The sequence below is a fragment of the Macrosteles quadrilineatus genome, unplaced genomic scaffold (genome assembly GCF_028750875.1).
Source record: "Macrosteles quadrilineatus isolate MER2022 unplaced genomic scaffold, UCM_ALF_1.0 Scaffold_9__3_contigs__length_116548681, whole genome shotgun sequence".
NCBI lineage: Eukaryota > Metazoa > Arthropoda > Insecta > Hemiptera > Cicadellidae > Macrosteles > Macrosteles quadrilineatus.
In genome coordinates this window covers 3,528,951-3,554,833 of record NW_026542602.1, presented here as the reverse complement: position 1 = coordinate 3,554,833, position 25,883 = coordinate 3,528,951, and the positions used below count along the sequence as shown (strand labels likewise).

The 25,883-nt window shown below is 32.9% G+C and overlaps 1 protein-coding gene across 5 annotated transcripts in view; it reads right to left on the bottom strand.

The window, feature by feature from the left end:
- Positions 1 to 2,488: 2,488 nt before the first annotated feature.
- Positions 2,489 to 25,883, bottom strand: part of LOC129003004 (uncharacterized) — a 100,540-nt gene continuing 77,145 nt past the window's right edge. For all 5 annotated transcript variants that reach the window (XM_054431184.1, XM_054431187.1, XM_054431185.1 and 2 more), the window contains one exon: positions 2,489 to 2,533. In XM_054431184.1, the coding sequence (XP_054287159.1) occupies positions 2,504 to 2,533 (30 nt within the window). In that variant the 3' untranslated portion in view covers positions 2,489 to 2,503. The remainder of the gene's footprint in view (positions 2,534 to 25,883) is intronic.

Here is a 25,883-nt window from a genome sequence, read left to right as displayed (position 1 = left end):
CTTACAATTAATTGACGTATTATAGACGTACTATAGCAATGTCTACCGTACTGCAGAAACAACTGATGGAGCTGATGAGATACACAATAACAACATTGTAACACGTCATCATATTCAGTGACCATCGCTCAATGTGAAGATTAACAGAAGAGGTATTCACTAAACTGAGTTTAAATTGTTCAGTGCTTTACTAATAATGTAGTGTTCTTCAAAATAGTGTTAAAAACAATATAATTTATTTTCAACTACGTGTATATTAGACGTCAAATAACGCCGAATTCTATTTTATTTTACTTAAGCACATCTGACTATGAAAACCATACTTAGACAAAATAAAGATAAAAAAAGGAAAAAAAGGAAAAAATAGTCCTGGAGATTTATCTATAATTTACAATGTTTACAATGAAAGTTGTACATGAACATCGGTATCGTTATTAAAATTTAATGTTTAGTCCAAGCGTTTTATTTGTTCAATTAAAAAATAAATCGGTCAAGGACCGTTTCAACTCTTAAATTGTAGCTTTTTAAAAACATATTCATCAGTTAGTACGGAATTAACTGAAATAGCTTTTTCACAATCCTGAGAATTAATTATAATAGACATAATAACGTAAACTAAATTCTAACTTCTATCAAATTAAATAATGTAAGATACATGTTTAACTTGTGAATTACATTTGTGATTTTGCCACAGAAGTTTTAATTTAAAATATTCTCAAAAGAGTGAATCAATAGTATGGCATATAAACAAGAAATTAATTATAACGAAATAAGCAATGTCATTCAGTGCGTCAACGTGGATGAAATAAGGTAATTTCTAACTGTGATGCTGAATTGAACATAACTGATCCTAATATTCGTCAGAGTTGTTACACACTTTTACATTTCATTTTCGTATTTATGTATCTCAAGCCATCTAATAAGACGTTACATTATTTGAATACATTATACATTATAATACAGGGTGGTCATAAATTACTGGACACATTTTAAGATTATATAAACAAATAACTTACAATATAACATGCAATTTAGAAGAATGGGAATTGTTTCATTGAATAGCAAATTTATAACAGTGTTATACAGTTACTGAAAAACAATTATTAAAGTATTAATTATTATAAAAATTGTGTAAAAATCACCTAAACTGTGAGTGTAAGCTATTTTTTCCCAATGACTTGTGTTGTAGTGAAATTGTCAGGTGGTCAACAATGAAGCTTTCTACACCAGCTGTATGGCATTTGGCGAATCAAACCTTACACTTTTAAGTAACACAATTACTAGTGTGCACTAAAAACCAAAGTTTTTGGTTTCATGAAAGAAAATCTCTAATAACTGTTCGAAAAAGGCTTCGTCCAGAGTATGGTCGTAATTCTACGTGTATTAATTCTATAAAATAGTGGTACAAGCAGTTCAAACGACTGGGAAGTGTCAAAAATATTGTCTAAAGCATAAAATAAAGATAAAAAACCCAAAAGAAACATAACTTACAATAACAGTTTAGGTGATTTTTACAGTCTTTTTATAACTAATATTCATAATTGCTGAATTTTTTTTTAAATTAATTTTTTGCAGTTACTTTATTAAACTGTTTTTAATTTGCTATTTAAAGAAACAATTCCCATGTTTCTAAGTTGCTTGGTTATTTATCTATTTAATATTAAAATGTGTACAATAATTAACGACCACCCTGTATATTACACGAGACATTCTGTCTTGTTTCTTTAAAGCTGGAATTTTCTTAGCATTGAAAAGAGAAGTACAACGTTAAAGGGTCTACTTGGGAACCACACGTACAATAAAAGCAGCGCGGTATCGTTATAGAATATATGGTTGGTTACACTCGAGTGTGCAGTATAACAGAATAACGTGTATTGCTTTATTAACATAACATATTCCTTTAAAATTTTGAGATTGTAGCACAACGGATTGAGTTATCAAATAATTAAATAACTTACGTCATCAATCCATAAATTGCTGTGGAGTACGCGTTTCAACCATCAGGTCATCCTCAGCTCCACTGTCACTAGGTTGAATTTGCTTCTATGTTGCATTATAGCTACAGCGTCGATATACTAGGAGTACGCTCCGAAGTCGCGTATGAGAATGAACGAAGACAATTTCATACATACAAATATGTTATTTAACAGTAGATCAACCACATTCATATCAGTTGATCAGCTGCTCAAGAAGTTTTAACTTAATTAAGGCACTTATCAAATCCATAATACTATAGATGAAACAAACTCCCTAAGGGAGTATGTTAAATCTACAGTATGACAATACTTTTTCACCAAAGCAGTTTCTTTACTGCACTTTGGGCTTGTGTCATTAAAGCAGCTAGGACCAGGAATCAGGGAGATGGTTTATGCATGGAAACTTTGGTCCAAGGTCATAAGACAGGTTTGAGAAAATCCACTAAAAGAACGGGTAAATCTTTCCAAATTCCGTGATGTATAATCAAAGAATGTATTTCAATTTATTACTAAAACCAGCAATATTGCTAGAAAATGCTAAGCAATATAGGTTTGTCAATCTAATAAATAAAATCTCCAACAATTATTATTTGTGATGATTCATTGCTGTAATGTACAGCAGTGTGTAAGAACATCTCTCACATGACCCATAAGAAGAATTACAATCATATCACAATACATGAAAATTTAAAACTTGTGTGGCGAGGTGGAGGAGAAAACACTATTTTGAACCAGCAGAAACTGCTGATTTTGTTGTGCGAGTGATAAAACAAATGTTTTAAAGTTTTAAAACTTCATATTTAGATTCATATTTTAAGTCATTATCATAATAGTTTTAAATGCAAAATTACTATGAAGGAGTAAATATTTTCTAAATATCAAGTATTTTTTTCCCTCCTACAACTTCACACACAATTGGAGAGTACTGTCAAATGTTCGACTCTCTAGAGGACGAGATCCTAAACATCGATGGTGAGGTGACTGTTTGGAGGGATTTTAATGCTAGTGTGGTGGAATGTGAAACAAACACAGGAAGGCGGTATGTTTTAGAGAGGGCAGCCAGGCTAGCTCTCTATATCCTAAACACAGGTGACGTTTCCAACATCCGTCACCCCCGGCATGGAAAGATGGTCCCTGACATCTCTCTGGCATCTGAAGCCCTAGCCCACCGGTCACTGATAGGAGAGTCTCTGAGGACTACTCTGCAAGCGACTTATCTGGCAATTTTCTTCAAGGATATTCCTAAACTTTCCTGAGCTGGGCAAATACACAATATGCCAGCTCAGTTCATCCATCTCAATGTATCTCAGTTGTCTTTGCCAGGGCACATTTCAGGGTTACATAAAAAATTAGCCTCTTGGGGACATTGGAAGTGCCTAATTTCAAGCTACGTTGACAATGCGTTCCCCCATCTCCGGCATTTGATCGTTCCATGCCTAGGATTTTTGCCACCGCAGAAAGAAGCCAGTTAACTGGTGGAAACCCAAGATTGTAGAACCCTGGAGAATATGCCTTGAGCTCCAACGAGCAGCGCACCATGCCAGAAACTGGCCTGAAGCTAGATCGGCAGAGCTCAAGGCCGCAATTCAAGATCCCCATATAGTGCTATCAACTGGAGTAACGTCAGGTGCTGGAAGCAACTGTCAGGGCATCCAGAACAATTCTTGAGTGATGGGCTACAAGATTGTAACCCAAATGATAGGGACTTGATCACCAACTACAGTCATGGAACCTGTCACCGTTGCTACTGTCATTGAAGCGTTATTTCCAAAGCATCCACCGCTACCAGCGAGGGAATTTGGAGATTAGGGCGCGTTACCAGCCTTTCGGGAAGAGGGACTTTCCTCCACTGTCCCATTCCTTAGAAATGGAAGAGCACCTAGCCCTGATGGCATTCCTGCATAATTTCTACAGCTTGTTGGTGTTCATTAGACTGTTACTTGAGATACAAGTCGCTAACTAATACCTGAAGAATTCAGTACTCAATACAGAACTTGTAGTCATGGATTCTGCTATGCTGTAAGTTAGTTGAAACCAATCTTAAAACTTAAAGTGTGGCCTATCTTTACATTCTAAGCGGTATTGAACTTGGATTTAAATGCAATAATGTCTTGTAAATTTTTATTTGGTTGCTTGTTTTTATGAATATTAACTTTAAAATAACCTTTAGAGAGTCCCCATTTTCAAGTTTTACATCGAATGAAAGTTTTTTTTTTTTTTTATATGGGACTCTTTTATCTCAAACATTCAGTAAATACCAATTTTCATTAAAAATTACCTCCACCGCAGCAAACCTGCCGACTAAGCGAATTTCTACTTGCCTTATTTGATTTTCACTTAAATGTATTTTAATAACATTAGGTTTATCGAGTACCTAGGTTTGCTAATACAAGGAGGGTAATAATAAAGTGTAATTTTTGGTAAAATACTTAATAGCTTAGAATAACAAAAAAATATATATATATAACAGGGGAATTTCTTTTAAAATATTTTATTTTTTCTATTTTAAATAACCGTACGAAAACATCTCAATGTATTAAGTTTCTTCTGTTTTAAGCTATTCAAAATGGTTTAGAGAGAAAATATTTAATTTTTATATAGTCCAAAATGAGAAAAACCAAATTTTACCCATAAATCTGTGTTCCCGTAGCTCGATCATGCTCCTGTGCTAACTCGTCCAAACAGGTTTGTATGAAATTTCATTGAAATTGGATGGTTTTTACTCGAGTTATCGTGCTTACGGACACAAACACACACACACACATATATATATATTTAAATATTAATCTGAACAGATGGTGTTTTTGGCCACTGGAACATCAAAATTAAATATTAAAGTTGTTTCAGGTCTAGGTCTTACCCAGACCTGAGACAGTAATAGCTTATTCTCTATATATGAGTAATTCACTAAATAGTAGCTAAGAAACCAAACTAAAGAGTCATAGGCCTACAACTATCTATATATTAATAGTTTTAAATAATCCATAAACTTAAAACAAAAAGGGATTTCATGTAACAACCCTTTTCCAGCCTATCAAATTTAAAACTTAGGTAAGTCTCGGATTTTTAATAGTTAGGTGTCATTTTAATGCTAATGATTGCAAATAGTAATTTTTCATAAAGAAATCTTTATTTTTTTCCATACAACGTACAAACACAAAGATACATTTACAAAAAAAAAACAAAAAAAAAACAATAACCATCTTAGGTTTAAATATACACTTTCTTAATTTCCTTTAGGGCTTTACCCCCTCTAAGTTTAATTTATTTCTAGAGTCCATCCAAAGATCCTCGGCCTTAAGGTCAGCATATCTGGTATGCTGAGAAACTTTCTTTATTAAGATTGATATGTGAATTGTTATTTACAGTGGCGGTTCTAGGGGCCTTGTTATGGAGGGCTACCAGGGTGTTCCTCACCAGTAGGGGTCTAAGAGCTGTCCCCTGGGCAGTTTGCTATTTTTTACGTCACATTTACGGTCTATAAACTATGTTCAAACACAACAGTTACGTATTTACGACAAAAATTAACTTATGTTTGAATTTATACTTCCAGGTCCAATATAAAAACTCCCGTGAGTGGCTTCAGCCTCTGTGCCCCCCCCCCCCTTTGAATCGCCACTGATTTTAACAGCTGTAACTTTAGGTGAATGTTTAGCCACAGTCAGAATGTAAACAAAAGACTAAGCAGTTTACTTGGTCTGTGGATATGATGATTAGTGGCATCATATAATAGTTGGCTAAACTTGTTTTTTTTCTTTGCTGCATCACTGGTTCATGGTCTGTGAGTAGGTATTGTGAACCAAAAGACACCAGCTCTAGATGTGTAATATTAAATGTATACCTTGGTTTGTGACAAAGACCGCAGCGTTGCATACGAGGTAAGTTCGGAAAGTAAGATTGCCCTACTCCCTGGGGGAGCATTGCGATCGCATGTTAGCGCATGCGCAGTAGTTACTCTGAGTCTTCCGAAAGGAAATGACGCCATTTGGAACTCACTTTTTTTGTCGTACACTTCGTAACGCTTGTTCGTAATGCCTGCGTTGATTGAAAATCCAGCCGATTGTGAAATTCGATCAGTGATTTGTTTTTTTTAATACTGTACAAAAAGTTATATAGCAATTGACATTTACCGACAAATCTATTATGGGGACAATGTAATGAGTAATTCAATGGTGAGAAGATGTGTTTGACAGTTCAAAGAGGAGCAAGATACAGTGCATGATGAGGAACAAAGTGGACGTCCATCTGTGGTAAACAATGAAATGATTAGTGCAATTAGTCAATGTGAGATTAAAGAAAACTTTAATTTTACAATATGAGCTCTTGCACGTAAATTTCCTCAAGTTTCAAGAATTGTAATTTACGAGATTGTTACTGAAAAAATTTGACTTTTATAAACTTTGCTCACGTTGGGTGCCTAACATCCTTTCTGAACGGGGCAAAAACCACTAAATGGGCAGTGCACTTAATTTCTTGACTCATTATGACGAGAATGGTGATACATTTTCATTGCAGATAGTCATGGGAGACAAATCTTATTATGGGTTGCTTATGATACCTCTGAAACCAAGCATCAATCAATGGAATAGAGGCACACTGACTTACGTTTTTGCAAAAATCAAACCAAAGTAATTCTTGCTATCTCAAAAGGTCATGTGCACAGTTTTCTGGGACAGAAAAGGATTTGGCTTACTGATTTTTTGCCAGGAGGCCAAACAATCAATAAAGATGTTTATTGCGAGACACTCAGGAAATTGCGTCGCGCAATACAGAATAAGCTCCAAGGAATGCTTACGAAAGGAGTGGTTTTCTTTCATGACAATGCTTGATCACACACAGCAAATATGACGAAGCCACTTCTTTAGGGCTTTGGCTGGGAAGTTTTTGACCATCCTCCATACAGCCCTGACCTCGATCCAAGCGATTTTCATTTGTTTCGCAATCTAAAGTCTTTTCTTGGCGGTCAGCGGTTTATCTGCGATGAAGATAAACCGCACTTCGCTCTGCATACTTACCTGTCAAACTGTTTCAATTATTAAATATTTTTGTACAACATTTAATGTATCTCTATGCCAACATCATCCTAAACTGCATGTAGCCCATAGAAACCATTGTAATCCCCTTATCTGCCCTTTAATAAATATTGCAAAACAAAAACAAGAAATTAAAAAAGCTAAAGAAAAGGGTAGAAGGGGACCCCACAATTCACACGCACAAAATTTATCATCAACTGGACGCAAAAAATTCATTTGCCTTTTTTGTAATTGCCATCAATACCTCACGTATTTATTTTGGTTCATACATAACGCATGTTCATCATTGTCTTGAATTAATTCATATTTTGTTCAAAACTGTAAAAATGGAGTGTTCCGTTGAAATGTAAAATAAAATAAAATAAATAAAGAGCTGAAAGAACGTGTTACATCATGGTTGACTACACAGGCCGCAACATTCTACGAGGAGGGTATACGGTACTCAAACTTGTACCACGCTATGACAAATGTCTCAAATATTGCGGGAGTTATCTAGAAAAATAGTGTAAGAGTTGTAGATTTTGTAAAAATAAATATTTTTCATGTGTATCTGTACTCGTTATTCTTTAATTTCAAAACGGAATCGGTAGCGAACATGTCACTAGAAAAACATAATCAGACTTATTTCACTCCTTTGAGTTTTAACGGATCAGGCTAAGATTAAAAAATAATCAGATTACCAAAGCACTATAGACAATTATTTTATGATGCTTGCTGTAAGCATGAAACCACTAAGTGTCTCACAGAGTACCTAGAATATATTATCGCATGAAATGTTTGTTCGATATAAATATTGATTCAAATATTTCATTCAACGTTATATCAATTTTCCGTTGTTATTACGGGTATATCTAAGAAAGCCCTACTACTACCGGTATTATCTATGGTACTATGCTATTAGTAATAAGTATTAGCTTAGGTAATGGTAGGCCTAACTTAATAGGTGACACTTTACTTTAGTAATAGTATCCTATTATCCCATGTGTTAAATACCCACCACAACCACTATGCTATGTAAAGGTAAATTACCAAGATATTTTATTCCTTAATTTGCTTAATATAGGCCTAACGGTAACTTAAGTTGGGAATTTCTTTTACCTTAGTTAGGCCTTAAATGTGTGACCTGTGGGCTAGGAAAGGTCACAAGTTAAGTATGAAATATTTTTAAATTGTTGCTTAGCCTACCTAAGGCATATTATGTTAGAAGCATAATTAATTTAACATCTAGGTCCTACCATTTAAATTCTACAATTCAAGATGGCCTTGGCGTACGCAATATCATAGACTTAACACGTTCGCTACTGAGCGTCGCATATATGCGACGCCGCGGTCATTGCCACAGACTGAGGTAGGTTACTTGGATAACAGTACACACAGACCATGGGCGAAAACCTGTAAACCAGTGATCATTTACATTGTAATACGCTACAATCTTGTTTGTAAATAAATTATTCTTGTTTTTTTGTATTTTTTATAACCTTTTGTAATGTCGCATATTTGCGACGCTCGGTCTACAGCGAAGACAATAGTGAAAATTATCATAATTATTCTTGAAATAGACTAAACGTCGCATATATGCGACAGTTCATTTTTTGTGTTTTAAGGTGAAAGTAAAAAAATAAACAGATTATTCAAGAACAGTTTATAACTGAACAAATATAAAAGCTACATATTTGCAGCATACATACTGCATACGTACATACAGTGATGCAGAAAAGTAAAGACCAGTTTTTCCAACTATTATATGACATCACCAATCATCATATCCACAGACCAAGCGACGCAGTTGTACGTCAGACATCTCTGTAGACCACTGCAGGGAATTCAGTGTCTTCAAATAGACCACTACAAAGATATAAGCGTTTTAATAACATTAGAACCCCGACGCAAATATGCGTCGGCAGTCTATTTTATTGTGACTAGCCGTCGCATATATGCGACTGCAGTCTATGGGTGGTAACCGGCCGTCGCATATGTGCGTCGCTGGTCCATGTGAATGGAAAATTTCGTACTATTGCAGTAGCGAACGTGTTAACTTCATTATGTTAACAATAGGCTATTATAAAAAAAAACACTGCATTGGAGTTGCTTATTTGGATACAGCCAAGCAAAAAATTGCCCACTTTGACTCATGGCTTATTTTCTCACTCTGTCAACCAATAGTATAAGCCTAGGCCTAACTCGGTGTAGGTAATATTAGAATCAAGCTTATTATGAACTTATTGGTGATGATACTTAAGCTAATTCAAAACAATTTCAAAACTACTTGTATGCCTAGGAGAACAGTTCCGCAGAGAACCTGCAATATGTTATCGATTTAAATATCAATACAGAGGGCCTATATCGATTTTGGTTCGGTTCGATAAAGCTATTGTTTCTACAATATATATTTTTGTTGTTTAAAGAGGAATTGAGTTATTAGGTATTGATTTTAAACTCAACCAAAATCAAAATTTATTTTATGAAAGTTAAAAACAAAATAAACAATAACTATCATAATCCAACTTAAACCTTATTAATATAGGCTAACTTAAGTCAATTACCGCATACAGATAGAAAATTTTTAATTTCTTCCGTTTTTAGTCTAATTTCTTCCGTTTTTAGTCGCTCAATTTTAAAATAATACCTCCCCCGCATCAAACCTGCAGACTAAGCGAATTTCCATTTGCCTGATTGTTTATTCTCCGTAAGAATAATATAGAAATTTTAAATTTACAATTTTTTGGAATTTTCTCCATGCACGGTAACCATTAGGCGAATAATAACGCTTCATTAAGAAATTACCGTAGCCTATTTGTTTTTTTAAGCTCAACAAAATAGTTTTTGAAAGAAGTTTTAAAATTTTGTGTTTGTAAGGTTAAATAGGGGAAAAACTTATTTTTACCTTAAGTATAAAAACCCCATACTGTAGTTCCCATAATCTGATCGTGCTGGTTTGCGAACCCATTAGAATAAATTTAGGTTGACACGTTTACACCAAATTTAATCAAAATTGGATCATTTTTGCTTGTTATTGTTATATGTTAGACCTTAGGAGGCCTAAGTAAGTTTAAGCACAGAAAATATAGCCTACTACTATAGTCTAACCCAGAATGCCAACCACATGGTAAAAAGCGTCAAGTACTTTGAGAGAGCTTTGCCTGTCAATTCGTAGGCAGCGCCACCAGCGTTGCTATGCTGAGTGCATTGCAACGCTGGTGGCGCTGCCTACGAACTGACAGGCAAAGCTCTCTCAAAGTACTTAACCCTTTTTACCATGCGGTTGGCATTCAGGGTTATAGTAGTATATTTTCTGTGGTTTAAGTTAAGTTATTAAAATTCATCGAACCGAACCATAATCAATATATTATTAATTTGATAAAATATTGCAGGTTTTACTGGCACTGCACCCATGCCTAGGCCTACTAAATGAGAAATTCTGAGGTTAGGGCCTAACTGACTTTTAGAACAATCTGTCACATGAATCAATTTATAGATTCTGATTGAGCTATGAATGCTTCAAGCCTAACTTAGGCTTTAGAACAGTAATTATGGAAACTTTACTGCAAACTGATAAGCCGGAGTTTCCTAAGTTAGGCACAGAAACGGAGTGCAATACATAGACTCCTCTTCATGTTGTAGGCCTATGTTGTTTTCTGAATCACTGATGTTAAAATTTAGAAACATTACCTTGATCGCCAAGTGATCCATGTTAGTCCAAAAATAGGATTACGCGCATTTTGACGTCAAAGTGTCATTGTCAAATCGTACAAAAACTTTCTAAACCATATGGTCACGTCACAGTCTTTCCGACACACACAAAAATCACATTACCGGTACAAAAATACATTTAAAAGTAGGCTACTAACTAAGCTCGCATGCCGAGGCTCGACTGCCGAGCAACAAATATACATTTAAAAGTAGGCCTAAGTTACTAACTAATTTGTGGTAATACGACAGATCTGCTCGCAAGCTGAGGCTTCCACAGATATGTCGCCTTCCCACAAATTAGTTAAGTTAGTAGGCCTAAGTTACTTTTAAGTGTATTTTGGTAGGCCTACCGGTACCTAATGTGTTTATTGTGTGTGTCGGAAAGACTGTGACCATATGGTTTAGAAAGTTTTTGTACGATTTTACAATGGCGCTTGTCGTGTTGTGACGATGTCGAATCGTGCGTAATCCTGTTTTTGGACTTACGGTACATGGATCACTTGGCGATCAAGGTAAAGAAATGTAGGCCTAACCTTATATATAGACTCCTCTTGCCTTAGGTGGGCCTCTTACAGTCATTTAAGTTTAAGTTAATGTTAACTTAACTGTTTACCTAGAAGTGCATCGTTGTTAGGTAATTATTAAGCGTTGCTAATCGCTTTTCCACACTCCGCGCCTAGAAAAACCAGGCTTAAGGCCACAGATAGGCTTACTTCTCCAAGTTTAAGTTTATAAGAAATTTATCTATTAACTTAGGCCTAGGTAGGTCCTTTTAACTTAAATTAAATAAGACTGTAGAAAAGGCCAAGGTAGGCTATTACCTTTGATTGCAGGCTCTAACTTGATACGGAACACTCTGTCAGTTACACTTGATAACTTTTAGGCCTAATTTGTTAGTGTATCTAAGTTTACTTAGCTTATAATTAGGCCTAGGCCCTGCCGGATAACGTTAAGTTATATAGGCCTAGTTTCAAAATAACACTTGAAAGATCATATCTCAACAATGACGATTGATATTTTAAACACATAGGCCTAACCAGACACAGTGATTAATTAAAGTTACTTCCTTGCTTAGTCTAACCAATCAATGGCCATGCCAGCCTAGATCTAGTGTTTTCCATTGACATGGGTGAACAAAATCGCAAGAAGGTTTACTAATCGAATCGATAGGTAGTTTCAATCAATAATAGCGTAGCCCAGTTAAGAAACTGTACCCCAAAAATCTTCTACTATTTTATATTACAACACCTAGCCAAGAAAGAACCAACAGAGAAAACACAACAAACAAAAGAAAACACAACCGAACAACCGAAACCGAACCGACGACGACGACGTGACGACGATAAGAAAAAAGGCACTATGTTATCTTGTTATAGAAAAAATGTCTCTTTAAGAAAAATCTGATTGGCATAGGCATTTAATAGTATGTTATTACAATAATATTGAAAATTAATAATATAAAAAGCTCAAGACAATGTTAACACCACTTATTTTTAGAAATCCATCATGCCACCCAAGTGATGAAGTTCGGCCCAAGGACTAAGGTTTTAATTCAAGCCTACTAAACAAACAACGTCATAAACACATGTAAAAAGTTAAAACATGTAAATACCTAAAATATTGTTATCGATTTTAATACATTTGAGTGGATATTTTTTAATCCCATATTTATTTCCTCAGATGAATATTTTTTTTAATAATTATAATTTAAAGATTTATTATGCATATAAAACCATTGGCTAATATAATATACCTACACTGTCTACTCCATGGATGAAAGAAATAATAGAATTCACTTCGGTCACTTTGGTCTCTAGAATTCACAACAAAGTTGTTGGTCGTAAAATGTAAACAAAAAAAAAGAAGAAGGTAGCTCCTAATGTTATTCTTATGGGGGAAAATTAAAATGGTTTTTTTAGGATTTTATAATTATTACTGAACAAATAAAATCCAATAACGAACTTAACCAAGATAATATGATAAAGAACCTTTGTGCAAAACATCAACTTCATATACGTAGTCATTCTCGAGTTTTTGGATTTACATGAGATGCATTTTACACCAGTATGAGAATTCACTTCGTTCATTCAATTAAATAAATAGTCCAAACATATTTTACATTTATCACACAAACACGACACGTACGAAACATTTAGGTAACAAATACTGTGATAACACCGTGCGCACGGCTGGACGGGCTCAGGTTTGCGGCTACACTCAGAGTATATGGTTGGTTACACTCGAGTGTGCAGTATAACAGAATAACGTGTATTGCTTTATTAACAGTACCTGGGGACCGAGCTTTGCTCGGGGAAAATCATTAGTCCACTCTGAAAGCAGTCTTAGTACTGTATTGGAGACACATAGATCCATTCCCAAACTCCACACGGCTCGCCTTTACTACGTCCTACACCATTTCCTACGTCATAGACCTGTTTCCCTCCATTTCCTTAGCACTTTAGGATTGTAGATACCTTAATCTAATCGTTATTAACAGTTCCCACACTCCGGACAGCTCGTCTTTACTACGTCCTACACCATTCCCTACGTCATTGACCTGTTTCCCTCCCTTCCCATAGCATTTCAGAATTACAGATACCTTAATCTAATCGTCATAAACAGTTCCCACACTCCGGACAGCTCGCCTTTGACTACATCCTTCACCACTTCCTAAGTCGCGGACCTGTTTCCCTCCCTTCCCATAGCATTTTAGGATTGCCCATACCTTTATCTAATCGTCATAAACAGTTCCCACACTCCGGACAGCTCGCCTTGACTACTTCCTTAACACCTTCCTACGTCGCGGACCTGTTTTCCTTCCTTCCATAGCATTTTAGGATTGCAGATACCTTAATCTAATCGTCATAAACAGTTCCCACACTCCGGACTACTCGCCTTGACTACTTCCTTCACCACTTCCTACGTCGCGGACCTGTTTTCCTCCCTTCCCATAGCATTTTAGGATTGCAGATACCCTGATCTTATCGTAATAAACAGTCCCCACACTCCGGACTGCTCGCCTTTACTACTTCCTTCATCACTTCCTACGTCACGGACCTGTTTCCCTCCCTTCCCATAGCATTTTAGGATTGCCCATACCCTTATCCAATCATCATAAACAGTTCCCACACTCCGAACAGCTCGCCTTGACTACTTCCTTAACACCTTCCTTCGTCACGGACCTGTTTCCCTCCCTTCCCATAGCATTTTAGGATTGCCCATACCCTTATCTAATCGTCATGAACAGTTCCCACGCTTCGGACTACTCGCCTTGACTACTTCCTTCACCACTTCCTACGTCACGGACCTGTTTCCCTCCCTTCCCATAGCATTTTAGGATTGCCCATACCCTTATCTAATCGTCATAAACAGATCCCAGACTTCTCACTGCTACCCTTGACTACAATGTATCGAGTAATCTTCAGTATAATCTTTGCTAAATGATGTTTTTCCTTTTGTACTGTATTTGTAATTTGCTAGTATACTGTGGGTAGTTGGCTTATTATGAACACATGCTACAACTTCAAGTCTTTTGTTTACTTTTTTCTTGTTATTTAATTCAGCCAACAAGGTTACCTAGCAACCCATAAGACTAATGTTAAAAAAATGTGATTTTCAGTTTCATTTTTCTACGTAATTAGATTTTTGTTGGCAGTTCTAACTGCAGTAAACTCGTTTTTAGGCCAGAATTAAACTATTTACAACATTTGAAGAAAATCGTCGGAACCGTTTTCGAGATCTTTGTGCAAGCAAGCATACATACATACAAGCAAACATTGCTCGTATTAGAGTATAGGATAACATATTCCTTTAAAGCTGGAATTTCCGTAGCATTGGAAAGAGAGAAGTACAACGTTAAAGGGTCTACTAGGGAACCACACGTGCAATAAAAGCAGCGCGGTATCGTTATAGACTATATGGTTGGTTACACTCGAGTGTGCAGTATAACAGAATAACGTGTATTGCTTTATTAACATAAGATATTCGATTTTAAATATGTGGTAAACAAGTTCTGATATCAAGTTATGTTGTGATCAGAGGTATGAGGTGTAATGTAGGCATATCAAAACCATATGTAATCATTGGTAAAAACTAAAAATACTAACCAATAGTTTACGTTATTTGATCAGTTTCGAATAATTACCACATTTAAATTCAATATTTGTAATATAATCAAGGTTTATAGGAAAAAAGACAATCATTCATAATTTAAAACCCTCATAGAATAACAAATATAATAATGTTATATTATATTTATATAAAAGTGTGGTCGATTTAATGTGAACTTATAAATTTCCGAAAAAAAACTTTGTTCACATTGTAAACTCCTTATTGTATGGTCTATTACATTAGCTTACTCTCAACACAAACCACTATATCAGATATTAACTAAAAATGTTATAAAGATGTCCTTTATTCATCAAACAAGTTTAACTCGAAACAACTTTGAAAAGAAAATGGATTTTCTTTGATATATAACGTTATAAATGTTACACTAAATATTTAATAATAACTGTAGTGCCTATTGCAATAAATATATAATAGTGAAGGTATTTTTCTTACAGTGCTGGGGGATATTTTCATATTATTACTAAGCTCATAGATTTAATCGTCATATATGTTCAATTTATGTTAGAGAAGACGTCGTTTTAGAAAGTTAATTGTAGGCAGCATACAAACCAACAATGTTACTATTTCATTTCCACACAGGTTCGTCTCTGTGCAATGTTGGTTAAGTTACTGAACTAGCAAGGCAATGCGCGTTCTGAGTTGCTAGGTCACAAGTTGATGCTGCAAGGCTTTGGTGGATTCAGTGAATCTAGTTGAACATTTCAAATCTAATTGTATCAGTGTAACAACCTTATTTCGCAAACCAATGACGCTGAGATTTAATAGAATAGCATTTTGGATTTAGCTTTGTAAAGAGCTTGCAGCTTGTAAGGAATCTGTAGCTTGTGAAGTACTACTTATAATGTAAATGTTTAGCTGTTAACTTACTATGTATTACTGATGTTATTGCAAATACAAAAGCGCTGAATAGTACGTTTATAAAACGAAAATCTATTTCTGTATAACTATTGATTTTATTTTGACTACCACCAAACTGATAAAATATTTTAGGTTGTTACTTTTTGTACGTTATCTAATGTTGACCTAATCAAAAAGTCCTAAAAGTAGCTTAAATGACTAATGATTTAAAACAAATAATGAACACTTAGAAAAATATACAAAACATTAAAGATGTAGCCTAAGCCGTATGTTGAATATCAGGTATCACATTTGGATCGGTTGGCTACAAAATCGCATCACTGCAATGGAAAATAAGTGATCAGGGCAGTTAACATGTTTAACATAGTGTATTTGCGAACTAATTCATATTGTTTTGACAAGTCATTATTTGAAATTGAAACAAAGTTACAATTTTTTCGTAGCAAACATTGTCAGAGTTAAGGGGCCGCAGAACCCATGGAGTTCAAAGACAAAATTATTGTTTTGACATTTTATTTAAATTTGTAAGCGTACCGAAACAATTCAGTAGAACTTGGTCAATCTTATAACTTAGACTAAATCGTGGTTGTCATTCTAACATACAAGTTTAATGGAAAGCCTCTACACATTGTGGAATAAACACTATATATTATACCACTATAATTGTGTCATTAAATGTATTATATTTCGCCCAAAAACATGTTCAAGAAAATATCAATTTTTTATTTACTATTAACTATGTTCCTCATATGCCTCTGCAAACTCTAAAAACTAAAAAAATCTGCCAAGACACAACGCTGATATCAAGAACACACAAGATATTTCCCAAGGGCTCAGTATGGACATCTGTCACTGAAGTCTTTTGTTCTGGCTTATCACAGACCTGTCAAGTTAAACAAATCCAAAAACATATAAATGTAAATCTTGATGTATTGAAGAATTTATACTTTACATTAGGAAGCTAAACTATAATTTTGAGGTAGAAAACAATGCAGGTAAATGTTTTAGAAAGTACATTATAACAATTTATTATTACTATATAAGAATTATTTATTACTAGGGCCTATAAATTTGGATTCAGGTTCAAACTTCAGAAATAGTTTTAATTTGAACATATGATACCTCTAGCTAGGTATTACATATTATTGTGATCTCCAAATAAAGAGATATTTTCTTTAAAAGGGTTTAACAGGAGATAACGTGAAACACTCATTTCTTCCATCTATTACAATTCTAAGGAAAAGTCTGGAGCTTTAATTCCACGTAATTTATTTAACTGAAATAAATATGTAACAACAAAGTTTAAAATCCAACTCATCAGACGAACGATATAATAAATATTTGTCATAAAAACTAACAGATCAGTTTTTAAATCAAGTTTCTGCAAAGAACCATTCATAGGTTTGAGATCAGCCACAGATATCCACTTTACCCATCCTCGGGGATGTATCATCAAATTCACCAAACTATAAGCAAATTCTCCACTCTTTACCAACCCTTAGCAAAAAATACTATGTTAAAGCAAATTTAAGAATTTAACAATACTGTTCATCACTTTACCAAATTTAAGTTTATTTACGAAAGATTCCTTTTAAAAATGTGCTTAAGAATATTTTGCGACTCACCCTGTAAATACGACTCAGCTAAAAAATAATTAAGGTAGTTTATATTTAATAATCAATATTGTCCACGTGATGTACAATGGGAAACTAACACCAAGAGAACAAACAGTAGGCATAAAATCCAAAATTTGCTACAGACAGAAAATGCCAATATTGGATACCCCAGGGAAATATACGCTGACGTATTTTTCGTACATTCTATTTTGTGTCCGACCCTTTACATATGTAATGTGCAACCAAAAATAGTCTTGCAAAACTTCCTATGCTAAAAGAATGCATCGAAATTTTGTAAACCTTGAACTATCCTATCATCGTAAATAAAGAAGCACTGGAGGGTATTCTTCTTTGATAATTAGTCACTAGTGTAATGTCTAATATATGTTATCAGCACGAAAGGATTATAAAATGACCGTCGAAATTTTACACAACCCTAATGAGTATTAAAATTTGTAAGGATATAATGTCAATGGCTGTATTATTTTAGTACTGTATTACATACGTATGGTTACAGTATGTGTGGAATACAGTTATTTCTAGATTTTTTTTTAATTTTAAGTTTAACTAGTCTTATTACTAACTAAAAAGACCGTCTACCATTTTTCATACTTTGACTTTCAAACTTGAAGAAATTCTAATACACAACTTCTTGTTACTATCGTTTTATCGCTATATTGTTGTTTTTTACAGTTACTATTAGGTTATATACTGAATATCAACCTATCACAACATTGATTTGAAATAAAATCTAAAAACTAACAAAATTTAATTTTAACAAACAACACTGTAAAGTTTGTGTTTTGTTTGTTTGTAAATAACGAAATAATAAAATAACAAGTATAATCAAACTACTTACATTGGCTGATGATAGGTCAGCCCCAAATATATGCTGATACTCCCTAGAGGGCCTAGGAGCTAAATCACCCAACTCTTCAAAACAGCTGTTTTTTCTCGCTCACAGAAAACCACCTCCAAACATTTAGAAAGAGACAGAAATATGTTTTATAGTATTCCATTAGGTAATGAAATGAAACAGTATTTTGATTCAGTAAATCACTATGTCTTTAGTGGTAGATTGTATTTAAATATCTGTTGCTATAAGATTATAGAAAACATTTTATTTCCATGTTTAATTTACAGCATTAAAACGTATAATTACAACTCTGACAGAGTACGCAATTGGCGATTTTTTATATATTCCAATTTTTTTTGTCTAACATATTTTGTCATTGAGTTTTCAATAATTATTAGTTTACAAAATATCGAATGACGTATTGGGGTTTACAATCTTTCTATCATTGCATAAAAAAATATAGAAGAAACTTAGATAAACCTGTTGGAGTAAAACTTAACGAACTGAACTGATGTAGTCAATCAATCAATCAATTTATTTATTGAACTATAATGAATACATGTATATTATACAATAGGTGCAAAAACCATACAAGGCTTGTCTGCACCAACATATTATGAAAAACATTTTTCATAGTAGTATATTCTTTGTTATAACCATACAAAAAGTATACGTCTATGTTATGTTAGTCTATTTTTCAAATTAAAGTATTGAACGTTTTTTATACTTACTATAATGCACGTTAATTAAAAACATTCAATCATCACTAAAGATTTAAATATTAAATGGAGTCTGATTTGGCAGACTTCATTATAAAATACATTTTAAGAGATGCTCAGCATAAGTTAATTACCCAATTGGTACAAAAAAAAAATTAAGATTTGGTAGAGAGGGTCGAAGATATAAGACAATAATTTCATTGTCTTAGGCAGTTTTGCAGTCAAAGAGCCAATAAATTCTCCGTTTTAATACTCTGGAAACTAAGTTCATTTTAGATAACGCGGAAGAGGTTGTCTACTTTAGTATAAATCTTAATGTTTAACTGAACTTTAATCTTCTGGCTGAATTAAAATTGAATCAACCACATGTAAATGGTATGTTCAAAATACTAAGTTAAAGTATTGTATTTACCACTAAAAACAAGCCTTCGTAATATACTGTGCTTAGCTCACATTATTGGTGTTTTGGTGGTGAACTATTCTAAATCAGTGCGAGAAAATTGTATGCGTACATGTAGGAAATATACTAAATGTGTTTGTGATATTTATTGGATTTCTAAAACTATAAATAAACATTCAAACAAATACTTAAGTAATAAGAATAATTCTTCTTCCTTGTGGTCTTTACATTACAGTAATATCATTGACTCGGTTTGATGAATCAATTGAAATGAAATACCGTAGTAGATAGTCTGTATTAGTACGAATAATAATAAATAGAAAACACGTTTTATCACATTTGAAATGTTAGGGTAAGATAACAATATACAGTGTGTTACCACAAATGCTAGAAAAATACGGTATGGATCATAAACATAAACAAATGACGTTGTTGGCCCGAATCCTATACTAATAGCATTGAACATATGTTTTGGCAGTTCCTTTTAAGCAATGTTAAATAACGTTTATTTTTGGGCCAAAAATTTCATTTGTTTATGTTTATGATCCATACCGGTATTTTTCTAGTAATCGTGTGTTTTACGTAATAAATACATTAGGACAGCAACACGTAATTTAATTACCGTAAACCTACTTGCAGAATATTCCTATAATTCTATAATTATGTAAAGCCATAGAATTAGGGAAATGTCTATAAAGTATACACGTAAAAACCCACCAACAACTACAACTTTTGTTCAAAACCATTACAAATAAAGTTACAGATTTTATATCTAAGTAATAACACCCTTAAATACATTTTCATATCCAAAATTACAAGGTAATATAAAATAATTACGTTTCACATAATGTTTTTTTATCAGCAGTAATCTGCAGTTTTCCTGTATTAAATTGAAAAATAAGATGACAAAAAAACGAGTTAAAATATATTATTAAAAACTATGTTTAGTAAAAATGTTTTTCATTTTCAGTAAAAAAAGACGCATCTATCAACATCTGGTTACTTCAAAGAGCTGTTGATAGGTTTGAGATCAGTAGCAGATACCCACTATTACCGCTCCCCAGAGGGCCCGAGAACTAAATCATCAAACTCACCGAACCAAAAGCATTTCCCCCTCTTTATCAACCCCTTATAGAAATACTGTGTTCTACACAACTAAAAATGTTGTTATAGAAAAGTCACTGATTCACATTTTAATTTTTTTAAGTACCTTCTATGAGTTTTAGTATGTAACCTACAAATTAAAAATAATATTTGTAGTAATATTGTAAGTGAATTTATTTCAGTTTGACGTTTTCATTATATGGTACTTTTTTATTATATCGACCACACCTAATAATTATAACCTAACCTAACCTATGGGTGGACTATGTTGTAGATTAGGTTAGTAAGATTTTGTTATTTAAACTAATTGAAATCTTATTTGGAAGGCGATTTATCGGTGAGGTCGGTATCATGCAAAAATACCCGTTTTATCTAGCAAGTTAGTTTTATTGCAAGTTTTTTTTTTTAAGTATGCTGAATCCAAATATGATTATCCTTTATAACTATTTCATTAAAACCTTTATTTTTATAAAAACTTATCGTTAAAAAATAATGGTTTTGTTTTAATAATTGCAGCTTATTTTTTTTATCTTGGAATAAAACGATTTTATGATTTTAATTGAAGTGTTAAAGCATCAAGAACTTTTGGCAATTAATTAAGCTAAAAAGGTAGGTATTCCATTACATAACATTTATATGATTGTCTCCCAATAATGTATTTAAAAAACTAAAACCCGAAATATTCTAAAGTTATCAACATTGGAATCCCCAGACAAATATTTATGCTGAAATATTTTCCCGATATTATATTTTGCATTCGATCCTAAACATAACGTGCAACCAAGGGGTTCATGCACAACTGCAAAACTAAAGGAAATTACTTTCATAATGTATTCATAACATACTATGAATACACCAAAGGAGTACCAAACGACTGCCTAATAGCTAAATCAATCATCAATCAAATCAAGTGATTTAAATATTGTTAATTTGTTGTACAAGGGTGCGAGTTGATGAGTTGATGGCCGGATTATCTTCGTATCGAGTCTATCAGATGACCATTTTATATATGTAAAATCTTTTTAAAATGTTTAATACAAAATACTTTTTACAAGTGAAAGTGGAATGGCTTGTATGATTATTGAAACAGTAATCACAATCAAACATACTTTGACAAGTGATGGTAAGACATCAATGTACAGTGTTTTACTTAATAAACCCATTAGGCCAGTAAAATGTTTGTTATATAGTCCTCACCTGTCCTGTAGGTGAACTAACACCAAAATCTGTTTAGCTAATGTTTCCTCGTAATATTACGTTTAATTTATCTCTGGCTGTCGTTGTATTATTACTATACTACAGAAACGTTTTAAAAGAAAAATCACCCAAAGGCCTTCAATTACACGTTTAAAAAATGTGCCCAGTATGTATGCTACATAACAAACTAATATATTTTTAGAATTATCAAGTTAATTTAACCGGCCACTGGTAGGTTTAAATCAGCCACATACATCTGCCATTTCTGCTTCTCAGAGGGTCGGGAAACTGAATCACCAACCCTTAAAATCTGCCGCATTTCCCCCTCACTTAAAACTCTCTCAAATTTCGTAAGTGTCAGAAACAATGTTATTTAGTGCTCAATAAAAAAAAAACAAAGGAAATATTGTTTGCTCCACCCAATTATAGTCAGCACTGTGTTCTACATTTCTTTCATCTTTTATCTTGCCTGTATTAATTTTGATAACAATACATATTTTAGTATTGAAGTTGTAACCAGTAGAAAACTAAAAATAATGTATTTAATTGTGTCTCTGATATAACGCGCACGGGTCACTTACTAATTTGTATTTTCCAAGACAAAATTTAAACAAAATCAAACAGAAAAGTAACTTTGTTGCAAGGTATAATAAGGGTTATTCACATTGCAGCATCAAATACAAACAAACTAGAAGGTGTATTTGTGTTAGTAGCACCCTCTGTTAATGATATTTTTAACTTTATTAGAGTTCAACGTCAACAAAATCTGGCTACAGATCCATGCAGATTTAATGTCTACTTCAGAATCAAAATGTCAATGGATGATCTTACAAAATAATCGACGATATATGAACGTATTTTCGTACTTTATACAAACGCAAACTTGGATTGAAATATCAAATTACACCAGTGCTACAAAGAGCTTTTGCATATTTCAACTGCAAAATCCTATTATCTCAAATAATAAAATGTACCTTCACATGGATCAAATTAATAACTTTTATCTGATATTTCACCGTTAATTCCATTCATGAAAAACATATTAATCTCTGAATGGTTTTTCGTGTTTATGTCTATTGACTTATGAAAAAATTCTATGTATGTACGAATATTTACTCTGTAAATCATGTAGGGGTTAGTTATTGGTTTACACATTTTCGCCCTTATCTTACTTTTGTACTCACCTAACTATGAAATATTTAATAAACATTTCCAAAATAACTAACTTTTAAAGGCTATAAAAATAAAGTATTTTTTATAAAAACAATAAAGTGCTTATAAAACAAATGTAAGTGCATACATCTGCATGCATTTTATCCATATCAAATAAAATTATAGATAACGAATATTATAAACTTCTAATTTTTAATTTAATACTCTACAGTAGTTTTATTGCTTTTTCAAAGGGGCATTTTTGGAATAGGGAGACATTTCGCCCCACCTATGATGGATAAACTGTTCACTTTTTTGTAGCGTACTATTAGTTTGAGGGGAAATCATAACCGTCCGAGCAGAAAATTACCTTTAGCCACTCTATATTTAACTCGGGGTAATTTTGAGTCAAGACTGGATCAGTCAACTTCAGTTTTCCCATATTTATCATATTGGTTGTTCTGTTGGTTAGTAGTGACAGGAAAATTAAACAATTTTCCCCCGGAATGCAGTATTCGGAGGTAAGGTTTGGTTAGGGACCCAAACACAGGTTCTGGCAACTATTAAGGTTACATTTTTGATGTTAGCCTCCGGATTACGTTGAATATCAATTTTCTTAAATACCTGCTTCTATGTATTTCAATAGTTCCAAGACTTAAAGTCCAGACGCTACATCCACTATGTTTAAAACTACATCTCTATGTTTAAAACTACCAATTCGTAAATAAAAATTCTCCACCTGCAATCTTGATTTTTTTTTACTTAAATCACCATTATCTCACTTGAAATGTTCAAATTTTACATTGTGTACTAAAGGAAATGTATAAACGTAATGCTGGTTTTAAGGCATGCTTTCGGATAACGTAGACTTCGTTTTTACGATTTGTAGAAATCTTTTGGTAGATAGGCGATACATGTTTATATTCAGACAAAAATGATACATGCATCCATAAAGTATATTCATGCCTTCAAAAAGTAGTTGTGAGTTTTATGTTGAATAATAGGCCCACGCTGTTTTCAACAAATAAACTTACATATACAATTGAAAGTATTTGAAATATTATTACAAATTTGGATTGATTATCTGTAGCAAAGTTAATTAAACCCTTTAAAAAAATATGAACCTTCGATATCCAAAAGAAAATTATTTTTTAATCAAGTTGAATGTATGTTCTAACCATTTTAATCCCTAAATGTGTTGAAAAATGTTCAATACATTTATGCTTCTATAGTATTTGATTTCAGATAAATATGAGAATATACTGGAATATACAAATACCGAATTGCCAATTTAAAATGATATACCCAGTGTTTTGTTATAGAACAACGCTATTTATAGCTTAGGATTTTGAGATCAGTAGAAGACTTTTGAGCCCACTTAAAGCCTGAAACATGCAGTGGATCAGCAAATATTCTTGAATATTCTTGTTTATCGTATATGCTTTCGTTCTTTACAGCAATATTCAGTATCATTTCTTACAATAATATTACAACTACAACAACTATTTCAATAAAATGATTGGAATTAAGATATACTAATAGCTGTTTTTAACACCTTGTTTGGTTTTTAAAGTAAATTGCATTTTTGTGTCACTAAATAACTAGGTTACGTTGAACAGTACGACAACTAGCCAAATGTAAAGTTATTTTTTTTAAATTTAAGTGAATTAATAATTAATGTAGTCAGCAAAATAGGCCTATTATTTTCGAGGAATTGTCATGTTTTCTAATAAGCGTTGCTACATTTATATAGTAGTAAAACCTACAAAAGAGTTATTTTAATTTTAACGGTAGCTTTCTAGAGCTACACTAAGGCTGACGAACGATAGAAAATATAAATAATATCAATTTATAGGTTTAAATAGTGCAGAAACAATAGTAATTCAAAACAGCCATCGAGTGAACTAACATATATTTAAAATGTTTAAATTGAACTGTTAAATGACAAGTTCTTTTAGTTGTTAAAATAATGCGAAATGATTTTCCAAACAACTATCAAAAAAGTACCACAGGACGTTTCTTTTCTAATGTTTTAAGATTAAAAGCACAATAAAATCTTTTAGACTTACTATTGAATGTAATTAATCATATGTTAAGCTTCTATATTTAACTTTATAACACATTCAATTAACTATTTGTGATTAAATATCAAGAAATAAAAGTTTAATACAATTTGATGGATATAGGTATCATACTAGTAATATATTATAGTATTACGGTTTACAGTCCAAGACATTGTGTTATCACAACATAATGCCATGTGTGTCCTACTTTTCTCACGAAGATAGCGACACCCTTCCTAAATAAATCACACTAGAACACTTGTATCTGAACGTTTGTATTTTTTACTGAACCTTTTTAGAAACATTAATTGTATCACTGACAAAAACGGTTTATAATCAAAGCAAGCAATTTATATATGGAAAAATACTTTTTCACGCTTTTCTTCATGCTCTCGCTGTAGTTCGGTATATTAACAAGGAGTAAAAAATTTAAGATGTAGTGCCGATGTATTACATGCGTTTTAATATATGAGGCGAGAATATAATTATTAATATAGCCAGACAAAGAAACATTGTACAATTCATTGCTGTTTTCACCCATATATTTTTATAGCTAAAAGTGTATATATTTGTGATAAGGTATTTCAACTTGTACGTCTAATATAAATTCAGTAAAATTTGCTTAGATAACTGTAAGATATGACACATGTTAAGATGTTCGCTATGTACCCAAAAGGAATTACCTTGCCTGAACATTAGATTCTACTGTATGAATTAACAAAATTATAAATGCCCTCTTTTATCACAATTCTCTATAAATCATTAAATGTATTAATTTATTGTATTAGCTCTTAAGCGTACTGGGTCACTATACTTTCTAAAAAATTGGACTGTCACCTTTTCTTGATTACTCAATAAACGTATATTTTATCTCCTGCAATGCCCAAGAATGTCACATAGCTCCTGATTGTGTCTCTTGGGCATTTCGGTTCGTTAAATTTGCAAATCAACGCATCTAAATATTCCTGAAAGGGGCTAAACTGTCACAAGTTTGTCCCTATTCATTACGCAATTACTATTCTAAAATTCCATGACCATAATATTAATTTAATCTGAAATGTTAATAATTTTAATTAAAAGAGTGATAT